The 12,545-nt window shown below is 40.0% G+C and overlaps 1 protein-coding gene across 2 annotated transcripts in view; it reads left to right on the top strand.

Moving 5' to 3' along the window:
- The window catches only part of LOC144505114 (CCR4-NOT transcription complex subunit 6), a 75,210-nt gene that overhangs the window by 13,105 nt on the left and 49,560 nt on the right, over positions 1–12,545 (top strand). For both annotated transcript variants that reach the window (XM_078230975.1, XM_078230976.1), the window contains 2 exons: positions 3,492–3,613; positions 7,031–7,217. In XM_078230975.1, the coding sequence (XP_078087101.1) occupies positions 3,502–3,613; positions 7,031–7,217 (299 nt within the window). In that variant the 5' untranslated portion in view covers positions 3,492–3,501. The remainder of the gene's footprint in view (positions 1–3,491; positions 3,614–7,030; positions 7,218–12,545) is intronic.

Genomic DNA, 12,545 nt, shown 5'->3' on the forward strand with positions numbered 1-12,545 from the left:
CTCACTTTAATATTTGTGGAGCTTGCACAGGTAACATTCCTGCCTTTGCTCAAAAGAATAGTGGAAGAAAGGAGTTTAAGGTAATTGCCAAAAACTGGTACCTTTTATAATATACCCCACCTTCCTTTGGGAAAAAGATACAAAAGTCTGAGATCGCGTACCAACCGACTCAAAAACAGCTTCTTCTCTGCTGCCATCAGATTTTTGAATGGACCTCCTTCGCATTAAGTTGATCTTTCTCTACACCCTAGCTACGACTGTAACACTACATTCTGCACCCTCTCCTTTCCTTCCCTATGTATGGTATGCTTTGTATAGCATGCAAGAAACAATACTTTTCACTGTATACTAATACATGTGACAACAATAAATCTCACAGCGTCTGCCAATTATTTCAAATTACTTTGGGAAGCAGGCCATTTGCACAACTTCTGGTCAGATTGTGATGTGATCAAAACTGATCTCTACAAAATTATCACCAAGTCTTTGTTAAAAATTGGTTCATAAAAGTTTTCCGATTTTTTTCGATACGTAATTCCAATTTGTTACTTGTATTCTTAGTAATAGGATAATTTTTATGGCACTAAATGACTTGCAAGTCTAAGGAACAAACCACGCATCTTTAGTTTATGCTTTCGTGATTCCCCACTTGTAAGAATTGAACTTTTGATCAACTGGTGGTCATGGAAAATTCTAAAATCTCAACTGTTATACATTTATGCTGATGGTGGTACTGAGGATCTGAAAGACTGAAGTATCATGGGGAGATATAGATTACTAGAAGTTAGTAACCTACATGAACTTTGAACATTTTTGATTTTGTCCAGTTTGAAGTATGCTGTTCATAAATTTCTGTATGAATGAGATCTGAAGACTCGAAAGGTCCTTCAGCATCCAGGCAGTGAAATGGTGATGCTATTTGTTTTTTAGTTCTCAAATTTTAACCAAATGTCACTGGAATAGAGGGTGCTTATGAATTATTCTGTGCAACTGGATATGTTGGGTATTCATTAAGGGTAAAGAAACTGTAGTTCCTGTATCCTGTTGCTACTTTTTAATAATAGCTGGTGATGATAAAACCAGGACTGTCGGCTTAAAGACTTTTAAGTCAGAGTCTTTAAGAAGGTTCGGACTTTGGATTAGGCATCACTGGATTAGTTGACCTGAAAAGATTGTGGTGTTCTTAAACCACTCTGCAACAGTTTGATAGGTTGAGTGGCTTGCAGTTAAATAAATTTAGGGAACAAGTTAGATTTTTAGGACACTCCAGCAGCATTATGGTCATTTTTACTGGTATTGGCTGTTTATTTTTCTCCAGAATTTTATAAAGTCTCATTTTAATTTCTGTATTCTCAGAATTGCTAGTCCAGTTGCCTAACCATTACAGTACTATTAACCAAATAATTGCCGTATGCCAGGAAACATGCAAAAATTGTGAATAAAATCATGTACATAGTTTCTAAATTTGTATGTCTTAAGTCCATAGTTCGATGTAATTTGCTTCTGTTGATAAACAAAGAAAATAGGTGGAGTAGGCTATTTGGCCCTTTGAGCCTATCCCACCATTCAATATGATCATGACTGATCATGCACTTTCAGTATTCCACTCCCGCTTTCTCTCCTTACCCTGTGATCCCTTTAACTGCAAGGCCCATGTCCAGCTCCCTCTTGAATATATCTAACGAACCGGCCCCAACAACTTTGTGGTGGAAAATTCTTCAGCGACTATTCCACCATGACACCAGGTCACATTGCACTTCCCGTTTTCCTAAACGCCACCATTCAGATAATAATCTTCTTTCCTGTTTTTGCCACCAAAGTGGATAACCTCGTATTTATCCAAATTACATTGTATTTGCCCACTCAGTCAGCCTGTCCAAGTCACCTTGCAGCCTCTTAGTAGGTTGTACTTCTGATAAAATGCATGCATGCATGCACAATGTTTCATTAGCTAAGCTGACCTCATAATTTCAGTATCCTCTACAGGCTATCTTGCCTTCACTTTCTCAGTTCCCTTAAATGTGATCAGGAACATGCCATTGCAACATAACTATATTAGAAATACCATTTAAAATACCTGTAATATTGTAAATGTGGTACATGCCATTTTGCTGCCAGATGTTACATTTGATCTTTAAAAAAATATGTGCCATCTCTAGTACTGGTAGATAAATGTTGGTAACTCATTGTGATAATTGAAGATAATATTCATTGCATTCAACTTTTACCATAATATCTTGCCTACGGAAGGAACACCAAATAAATTGAAATAGAACAAAATACGAACTGATCCTGATTGGTGTCATGTGTCAAGCAGCTCTAAAATCAGTTTGCCTATGATTGAGGCCATATGAGCAGTCCTGCGTAAATTATTCGTTCACTCTATATAATTCTAAGAAACTAGTTAAATGTAGGCTGAATTGACCTCCAGTGAATGTGCTGGACTGGCAACTACTGCATTATGTTATTGGACACACATTTTATTTTTTGGGGGGGGGGGGGGGGGAATTTTGAAACCTCAAAAGGTATGCATTTGAATTTTGTGGAGTAGATGCAAAAGTGCTGGAGAATGCAATGTTAAAGGAACAATCATTGGAATTGATAGCAAAATTAAGTTGTAATTCAGCTGCATTCCTCAGGAAGCTTTCTTGGAACCCTAATGAGGGCTATTTTGTGTTGAGCATGCGAAGTGGCTGGATGAAACCAATTATAAAGAGACCACTATACAAGTAAATGGTTGAGTTCAAATTAAATCTATAGTGCAAATTCTTTTTAGAGTTGAATTCATCTGCAGTGTACTGTGATTCACTGCCATAATTGAAGAATTCACAAAAGTAAAGCTACAATTCTATTGCGTAACATTCCTGTAGAAGCTATGTAATGATGCTTTAGAGTGGGGGGAGAAAAATAGTTACAATAGATGAAGGGACAGAATCCATGCTGGAGTCTGTGAACTCAAAGATGAGGAGGATTAGAGAGCTGTCGAAAACTAGATGAATGCTGGAATAGGAACAGAGAAATTTGGGGATGAGATAAAAAATTCAATTTGATGAGGGACTAGGAGCTAATGTACATCATGGAGGAGGTTGGTATGTCTGTTCAGGGTGGTGCAGTGAAGGGATGTAAGTAAGCTTGACTGTACAAGACCTAATGTGAGCATGTATATATTTTGCATTACTTGGAGTTTGGTGGAAGATATCCAAGTAGGAATTAAATAAGTTGTTTTGAGATTGCAAAAGCATGGATCAAGGTTTCAACCGTGTCATGGCTGAAGTTAAAATAGCCAGTTCTGGTAAGAAGGATGTGTGGTTTGAAACTGAGCTCTGAGTCAAACAGACAAGGTTTTGAATAGTCTGGTTCAGCCTCTGAGTGCATGGGGTAAAGATTAGGATGGTTGACAAGAGTGTTATTTGTGGTGTAATATTAAATTTGATTTTACTTGCTGTCTAGAAATGTACGCACACTGTATTTAATTTATGTTGCCATTTCAGTGTAACCGGAATGCCCAAGGAAAAATATGATCCACCTGATCCACGGAGAATGTATACAATTATGTCTTCAGAAGAAGCAGCAAATGGGAAGAAATCATACTGGGCAGAATTGGAGATCAGTGGTAAGTATTGTACATGGAACCAGGCTAATTAGAATGTAGCCCTGTTTAATTAAGAATCTGTCATTTCACCTATATATTTTTAAATTAAAAATAACGCATCAAACTTTGGAGAACATTAAGTATATTTACTCACTCGAAATATATTGCAATTATCATATGATTTCACAAGGACATTTTATTTGAGCTGACCATGAAGGTTATAAGTTTTAAGCAATGCAACATACTTTCCCAATTTTAGTCATTGAAGCCAGTACAGCATAGCTAGATAGAGTAATGCTCTTTCTGCTGTGTTTGAACATAACTTTATGTTCTGGTCACCTGTTTATTTCCCTACCCTGGTATGATTTTTGCTCTTGTTAAGTATCAGTAATGCTAAAGGCCACTACTATTAATTTGTGCTTTCACACAGAAGACACTTTGCAGAACATAGTAGAAGTTCCTCCTGTCATCTAATGTGTGCTGTTTGTTACCATAAATAGTGAAATTACAGGTACAGAGTAAGGCCCTTGAATCATATAAAATTTGAGTAACTGTAAAGCAGTGGTCTTATTTATTCTTCTTTAACCACATTGTGTTGTGGGCCCAGACTGCAGGAATCTAATATGCAAATCATTTGGATACTTTCATCAGATCATTCTGTACTAGATTTGAATGTCATCTGCAAAGGCCACCAAGAGGGGTTGAGAGGTCAAATGCCACCATGGCAGTTTGTGAAATTGAACCCATAAATCTCGTCATTTGTGGGATACTATTAAAATAAAGCATTTCAAGCTACCAGACCATTACTAACATACTGCAGAGAAGGGAATCCTCTAACCCTTACCTGGTCTGTTGTACACTATTTTCGTTCAACCCTGCATGTTTTCTCCACCATATACAAAGGTGTACAAGTCAGAAGTTTGGGCCTTGTTTGCGTCTCAACACAGATATCATAAGCTTCATTAACACTATTCAAAAAAGAGCACCTTGAAAGAAATGGCACAAACATGATGGGCCAAACGGCCTCCTTTGCTCTCCCATTCTTGTGGGGCCATGCTGTGTGCAGTTTGGCTGCTGGTTCCTACATTGCAACCAGTACAATCCTTTAGAAATACTTCATTGACTATTAAATGCTTTGGAATGACCTGAAGTTGTGAAAGGCACTATATAAATTCAGATCGTTGTCTTGGTAGAATACCTGTCTTGATTTGTACAGTTATAATGTTCAAAGCTGAAAAGAGCCTGGAGAGAATAGTTTGCTTGTCTGGTGCCTCTGTCACTACATTCTGTATGTGGAGATGCCGGCGTTGGACTGGGGTAAACACAGTAAGAAGTTGTTAAACTTCTTACTACATTCTGTATCCACACCTTGCATTGCTGGCACCCTCTGGTTGCAGTATCTAAAGTTTACAGGATGCACTCAGGATAGTTTGAGTGTGATCCTTTTCTAATATTTGCATAGTTTCAGACTGAGAACAACAGTGTAATAGTGCCTTTCTCTGTCTTCACCTAGCTGCTGCTGAAAACATTATCCAAACTTGACTTCCAATTTTCTCCTGAACAGTTACCCATCTTACAAACTTCACAAACATCAACTCATTCAGAGCTCTGCTGTCTGTATCCTAACTCTCAGCAAATTACTGTGTTTGCTGACCTACTCTGGGATCCCAATCTGGTAGCGCGTCAAGTTTAATTTTTATCCATGTATTCAAGTTGTCTACGGCCTTTCCTCTCCCTATCTCTGAAATCTCCAGCTCTACCACCACATATCTTTGCATTCCACTAATTCTGGCATATATCCATCCCTAATTTCCATTACTCCATCTTTGATGACTGTGCTTTCAACTGCCTTGATTTCAAGCTTGGCATTTGCTTCCTAAGCCTCTCTTCCTTTCTCTTTTTCTCTTCATAACCCCATAAAACCTATTTTTAAAATTATGTTTTTGTAAACCAATCTTGATGTTTAATGTGACTTGCTGACGCTCCTGTGAAGCACTTCGGGACTTTAAAAAAATAATGGGATGTGCGCATGGCTGGCCAGGCCAATCTTTATTGTCATACTTAATTGCCCCTACAAAGGAGGTGATGGTGAGTCAGCATGTTGCCCTGTTGCAGCCTTTGTGATGTGGGTGCACCCACATGCTGTTAGGAAGTACCAGGAATTTAACTCTGTGTTCCTTCACTGTCGCTTAGTTCAGCAATGGTAGTGCCATTGCATATCAAAGGGCAATGTTGGGTTCTGTCTTTTTGGTTGTGGTCATTGCCTGCCTTTTGTATGGGGTAAATGTTACTTAGCACCCCAAACTTAAATGTTGCATGCAGACTCAAATTACCTCAGTATCTGAGGAGTTGAGAATGTACTGAACATGTGCAATTGTCAGCAAACATTCCCACTTCTGACTTTATAATGCAAAGAAAGTCATTGGCCATTATTCTGGGAAAGTCCTGAAACAATGTCCTGGGGGATCTGATGATGGGGCTGCACAAAGCAGAGAGCATTCCACTGATTCCTGATTTCAATTTTGCTATGGTCACAGTTGGTCAAATACTACCTTGTGGTCAAGCGCAGTCACTTTCAACTCGCTTTTGAAATTCAGCTCTTTTGTCCATATTTTGGGCAAAGGCTGTAATGATGTCTGGAATTGAGTGCCTCTGGTGGAACCCAAACTGAGATTTGGTGAACAGGTTATCGCTGAGGAAGTGCAGCTTGACAGTACTGTCAATGACATTTTCCACATTTTCCGTAACTTCGCAGATGGCTTGGGAGGTTTACATGCCCATTTTAAGACACCTATTTAATTGCAAGGTGTTGTTGAAGCTATAATGTTTCTGACTGTTCCACCTGCTGTAGTTTTACCAAATGTTAGCTCAGACAAATACATGTAGGACTGCCTGAAGTTACTTCACAGATGAACTTTTTGGTTTCAAGTTGTCAAGTCATTTTGCAGCACAGAAGCTGACCATTTGGCCCATCGATTCTGTCAGCACGCCATGAAGCAGTCCAGTCAGTCCTGTTTTCTCCTTCTATCCTTGAAAGTTTATTCCTTCAAGTGTCTAACCAGTTTCCTTTTGCAATCATCGATTTATCTCTGCTTAACCACCCTCGAGGACAGCAAGTTTCCAGTCATTGTTACTCACTGCGTTTTTAAAAAAAAGTTATTCCTCTCAATGCATTTGCACTACTTCCCCAAAGCTTTAAATCTGTGATGCCTAGTCTATGATTTGTGTTATGAATATTTTGTCTTTATTTAAATTGTATGGAAGATGAACTTCTGTACTTGAGTACTAATGCATACATTAGGAACATATCAGATGGCAGCAGAGTTATGAACGTTAGTGTATATGTATATTACTCAACTCTCAGCCTGTTTATCTAAGGGGAATTGAAACAAAATAGAGGGGAACCATAACTTTTTTGTTCATTTATCTATCATGCAGGGAGAGTTAGAAGTTTGAGTTCATCATTGTGGTCACTAACACACTTGACTGCATTGCATCTTGGTGACAACTCTCTTTCACGTATTCCACCTGACATTGCCAAACTGCATAATCTGGTATATTTGGACCTATCGTGCAACAAGATACGGAGTTTACCGTCAGAGCTTGGAAACATGGTATCACTCAGGTAAATTTTTCAAATGAAAAAAATTATATTGTGATTTATTATATTTCAAAGATTTAATGCTTATAAGCTCTTTGTAATATAAGCACACCATGGAAATAAATTCTTTCCAACAAAAATTTGAATTCTTTTACTGTGCTGTATTTTTAATTTCAGCACTCCCATTAATTTATTTTGAGGTTAACAGCAGTGAGCACAGCTGACGAGATGATTTGTTTTGATAAATTACTAATGAGTTGAAGATTATTTTGGGCACTTGAGCTGCTTGATGTTAGATCTTTGAAAATTACAGCCACTCCTGTAATGCAGCAGATTAATCTTTACTGTTCTGTCATCTGATTGGCTGAAAACATGCCTTTTCAGTTAATAGGAGACTGTTTTAACGATGTAGGTTTCAGTCTCCATATGGCTAGTGGAAATGGCACAGTGGTATTGTTGCTGGACCAGTAATCTAGAGACCTAGTGTAATTTTGTGGGCACACGGGTCTGAATTTAAATTAAAGAAAATATCTGGAATTAAAGGTCATGACCATGAAACCATTGTCGATTTGTCGTAGAAAACCATCTGATTCACTAATGTCCTTTAGGGACGGAAACCTTCCGTCCTTACCTGGTCTGGCCTATGTGTGATTCCAGAACCATCTGAAAAGGCCTTGCAAGTCATTTGGATCCAACCACAATAAAGAAAACAAAAAGTAATGAAACTGGATGGACCATCCAGCATCGACCTATGTACTGGAAACGTTAACGGCAAACAGAACCTTGCTGACCCTTTAAAGTCCTCCTTTTAAGAATGGGGGTTTGTGCGAAAGTTGAGAGAACTGTCTCATGGACTAGCCAAGCAACAGCCTGACATGCTCACGGAATCATACCTTGCAGATAATGTCCCAGGCACCACCATCACCATTCCAGGATATGTCTTGTATCACTAGCGGAACAGACCCAACAGTGTGGCGTCACAGTGGTATGCAGTCAAGAGCTGGTTTCCCTGGGAGTCTTCAACATAAGCTCTGGTCCCCATGAAGGCTTATGGCACCAGTTCAAACCCGGGCAAGGAAAACTCGAGCTGATTACCACGTATTGTTCCACTTCAGCTAATGAATCAGTACCCCATGTTGAACACCACTTGGAGGAAGCACCAAACGTGGCAAAAGTACAGAATGTACTTTGGGTGGGAGGCTTCAATGTCCATCACTAAGTGGCTTGGAAGTACCACCACGGTGCGAGCGGACCGGATCTGAAAGGACTGAGACTGTGACTGCAGCAGGTGGTGAGGGAACCAACAAGAGGAAAGAACATACTTGACCTCATCCGCCCTAACCTACCTGCCACAGATGACAGTATCACTAGGAGTGACCACCACGCAGACCTCATGGAGACACAAGTCCTGTCTTCACGTTGAGGATATCCTCCATTGGGGTGTGTGACACTACCACCGTGCTATATGGGATAAACTATGAACCCTAAAATCGAGTTGCCAACCTGGTGAAGCTACAACACAGGACAACGTGTGTGCCAAACAGCATAAGCAGCAATTCGTAGACACAGCGAAGCAATTCAGCAACCGATAGATCAGATCTCAGCTCTGTAGTCCTGCCACAGCCAGTCATGAATGGTGGGACAATTCAACAACTCATTGGAATTGGAGGTTCCACACACACCCCCATCTTCAGTCAGAGAGCCGAGCACATCAGCGCAAAAGAGAAGGCTGAAGTATTCGCAACCATCTTCAGGCAGAAGTGCCAAGTGGATGATTAATCTCTCCCTCCTCCAAGGTCCCCAGGATTAAAGCTGTCAATTTTCAGTCAAGTTGATTTACTCCACGTGATATCAAGAAATGCTGAAGGCACTGGGTCCTGCATAGACTATAGGCCCTGACAATGTTCTGACAACAGTACTGAAGAATTGTGTTCCAGAACCTTGTGTTACAGAACTTACCATGCCCCTAGCCAAGCTGTTCCAAAAAAGCTACAATAATGGCATCTACCCAGCGATGTGGAAGATTGCTCAGGTACAGGAAAAACAGGACAAATCCAACCTGGCCAACTACCGTCCCATGAATCTACTCTCGATCATCAGTCAAGTGATGGAAGGGGTCATCAACAGTGCTATCAAGTGCACTTGCTCAGCAATAACCTGCTCACTGAAGCTCAGTTTGGGTTCCATCAGGGTCACTCGGAGCTGACCTCATGACAACCTTGGTTCAAACATGGACATTCAAACATTCCAGAGACGGGGTGAGATTTGACAGAGTGTGGCATCAAGAGCCCTCGCAAAAGTTGAATCAGTGGGAATTTGGGAGGGAAACTCTCTGCTAGTTGGTGTGATACCTGACACAAAGGAAGATGGTTGTAATGGTTGGAGGTAAATCATCTCGGATGCAGGACATCATTGCTGGAATTCCTCAGGGTAGTGTCCTAAGCCCAACCACCTTAAGCTGCTTCATCAATGACTTTCCTTCAGAAGTGGGGATGTTCACTGCTGACTGCACAGTGTTCAGCATCATTCGAATTCCTTGCAAACTGAAGCAGTCATTGTCCAAATGAAGCAAGACCTGGACATTATCCAGGATTGGGCTGACAGTTGGTAAGTAACAATTGCGCCATGCATGTGTAAGATGATTACCATCTCGAACAAGAGAGAATCAAACCATTACTCCTTGACATTCAATGGCATTACTATCACTGAATCCCCCACTTTCAACATTCTGGGGTTACCATTGACCAGAAACTGAACTGGACAAGCCATACAATTACTGTGGCTACAAGGGCAGGTCAGAGACTAGGAGCCTCTTGACACCCCAAGCCTGTCTGCATGTACAAGGCACAAGTCAGGAGTGTGATGGAATGCTCTCCACTTACCTGGATGAGTGCAATGCCAACAACATGACACCATCCAAGACAAAGCAACCCATTTGATTGTTACCCTTTCCACAAACATTCACTCTCTCCACCAACGATGAACATTGGCAGCAGTGTGTACCATCTACAAGATGCATTGCAGGAATTCACCAAAGCTCCTTAGGCAACACCTTCCAAATCCATGTGCTGACATCTAGAAGGACAAGGGCAGCAGATACCTGGAAACACTACCTGGAGGTTCCCTCCCAAGTCTCTCGTCATTCTGACTTGGAAATATATCACCGTTGCTTCACTGTCGCTGGGTCAAAGTCCTGGAAATCCTTTTCTAACACTACTCTGGGTGTACCTGCACCTCGGGGATTGCAGCGGTTCAAGAAACCAGCTTACCAGTACCTTCTCAAGGGCAACTTAGGGATGGGCAATAACTGCTGGCCTAGTCGGCTTATCCCATGGATAAGTGCTATCATTTTAAAAAGTAAGAATTTTTTTTTAAATGAGGAAATCAGGAATTCTGACAAAGTTAAAATTTTCCAAACTTTTATTGTTCCATTTTTATTTTCTGTTTTGACCATATTCATAAAAGTGAATGAAAATCTTATACAAAATATGAAAATACTTTGAATAAAGGGACAGAAAGAGTGAACAATCTTTGCTCAAAGCCTTGTAGTTTAGTGAAACAGGCTGCATGCAACCCATGTTCCCTTTTAAGTGCGCAAGCATGACCGCACAGCAATCTTAAAGGAACCGCAAAGTGCAACCAATAGGTTGTGCAAAACAAATTAAAATTAGAGGGAATGTTGCTGATGATGCATCTTTTTTACCCTAGATTGGAGGGAAGTAAATAGTGGTGTCCTGCTGTGGTCAGTCGTAGATAAATTGGTGAAATGGGAAAAATGGCAGATGAAATTTAACATCAATAAGAATGAAGTGATACATTTAGATAGAAAAATGAGATGATATAAGCAAACTGGTGCAATTTTATTTTGGAATGGAGGATTAGATAAACTTGAAAGTGTGTTCACACAAATCTTTGAGATGGCAGGATAGTTTAAAACTATTGTTTTTATTTTAAAACACCTGGTATCCTTGATTCTTACTAAAGATGAGTGCAAATGCAATGAAGTTATGCAAAACCTTTAAAACACTCAGGCCCCAGCTGGCATATTATCATTAGTTCTGGACACCAAGCTTTAGGATAGATGTTGAAACATTAAGAGTTGACACATAAGGTTTATTAGTGAATAGTACCAGGGTTGAAGAACTTGAGAAGAGAGCAGAGAACCTAGGGTTCATCTCCTTGGAGTAGAGATGGGGAAGGGGATGTTTATTGAGGTATTCAAAATCATGAGGGATATTGATAAGAGTAAATGAAGAGAAACGGTGATAAAAGGGTCAGTAACCAAAGGACACCGGGTTAAGGTGATTGGCAAAACAACCAGAGGCGACACGGCAAATGGGCGTGATCTAAAATGCAGTGCCTGAAAGGGTGATGGACGCAAACAGGAAGTTTCATGAGGGGAATTGGATGAATACTTGGAAGGGAAAAAAGAGGGAAAGAGCAGGGTGTGGGACTAATTGTACAGGTCTTTCAAACAGAATGGCCTCCTGTGTATTGTGCTTCTATGATTTCTACATAATGCAGCATTTTTTTTATTAGGATTTCAGTTGGTTTTTAAAAATGATTTCCCAGGTTCAGATAACTGATAAGTCCCTAGTTTAGTTTAATCTGAGATTGTGTAATAAGACCATCAATTAGAGGGTGGAAGATAATGCAAGATTTGATAAAGATACTCCTGAGACGGAGCTCATGGTTCCTGAAGCAGCTGGCAGTCGAAAAGTTAATGACATTCATGTCAAGAATTGTGCAAATGCACTGTTGAGCAACTTCAGTTAAGACTCAGGTATATGTAAATTTGTTCTAGTTGAATAACTAATGCATTTTGGTAACTGTTTCTGTAAATCGTAGTTTTGTTCTGTAAGCTCTGCACTTTTAAAACCTATGGTTTGATGTATGGAATTGGCAAGCTGGAATGAATTGCAAGAAATTGAGGAATGGGAGACAGAATACTCTTACCACTGAGTCAAGATTGCGAGCTCAAGTCACAAAAAAACAAGGCTGATACTCAATTATAGTACTGAAGGAATGCTGATCTCTTGGAAAGATGTGAAAGATCGCATGGCTTGATTTTGAAGATGAACAGGGAAGTTATTGCCACGTCCTGGTCAATATTTATCCCTCAACATCACAAAAACAGATTATCTGCTCAACATCACATTGCTACGTATTTGCAGGAACTTGTGTGCAAATTAGTTGCCACATTACCTATGTTACCATGGCTACTTAACTGTAAATCACTTTGGGATGTACAGAGGTTGTGAAAGACACAGTATAAATGCAAGTCTTACTTATCATATCAATTTTAGGATGTTTAGTGCCTTTTGCCCCTAATACGAAGGGGATTTATGTGGT

The sequence above is a fragment of the Mustelus asterias genome, chromosome 16 (assembly GCF_964213995.1).
Source record: "Mustelus asterias chromosome 16, sMusAst1.hap1.1, whole genome shotgun sequence".
Taxonomy (NCBI): Eukaryota; Metazoa; Chordata; class Chondrichthyes; order Carcharhiniformes; family Triakidae; genus Mustelus; species Mustelus asterias.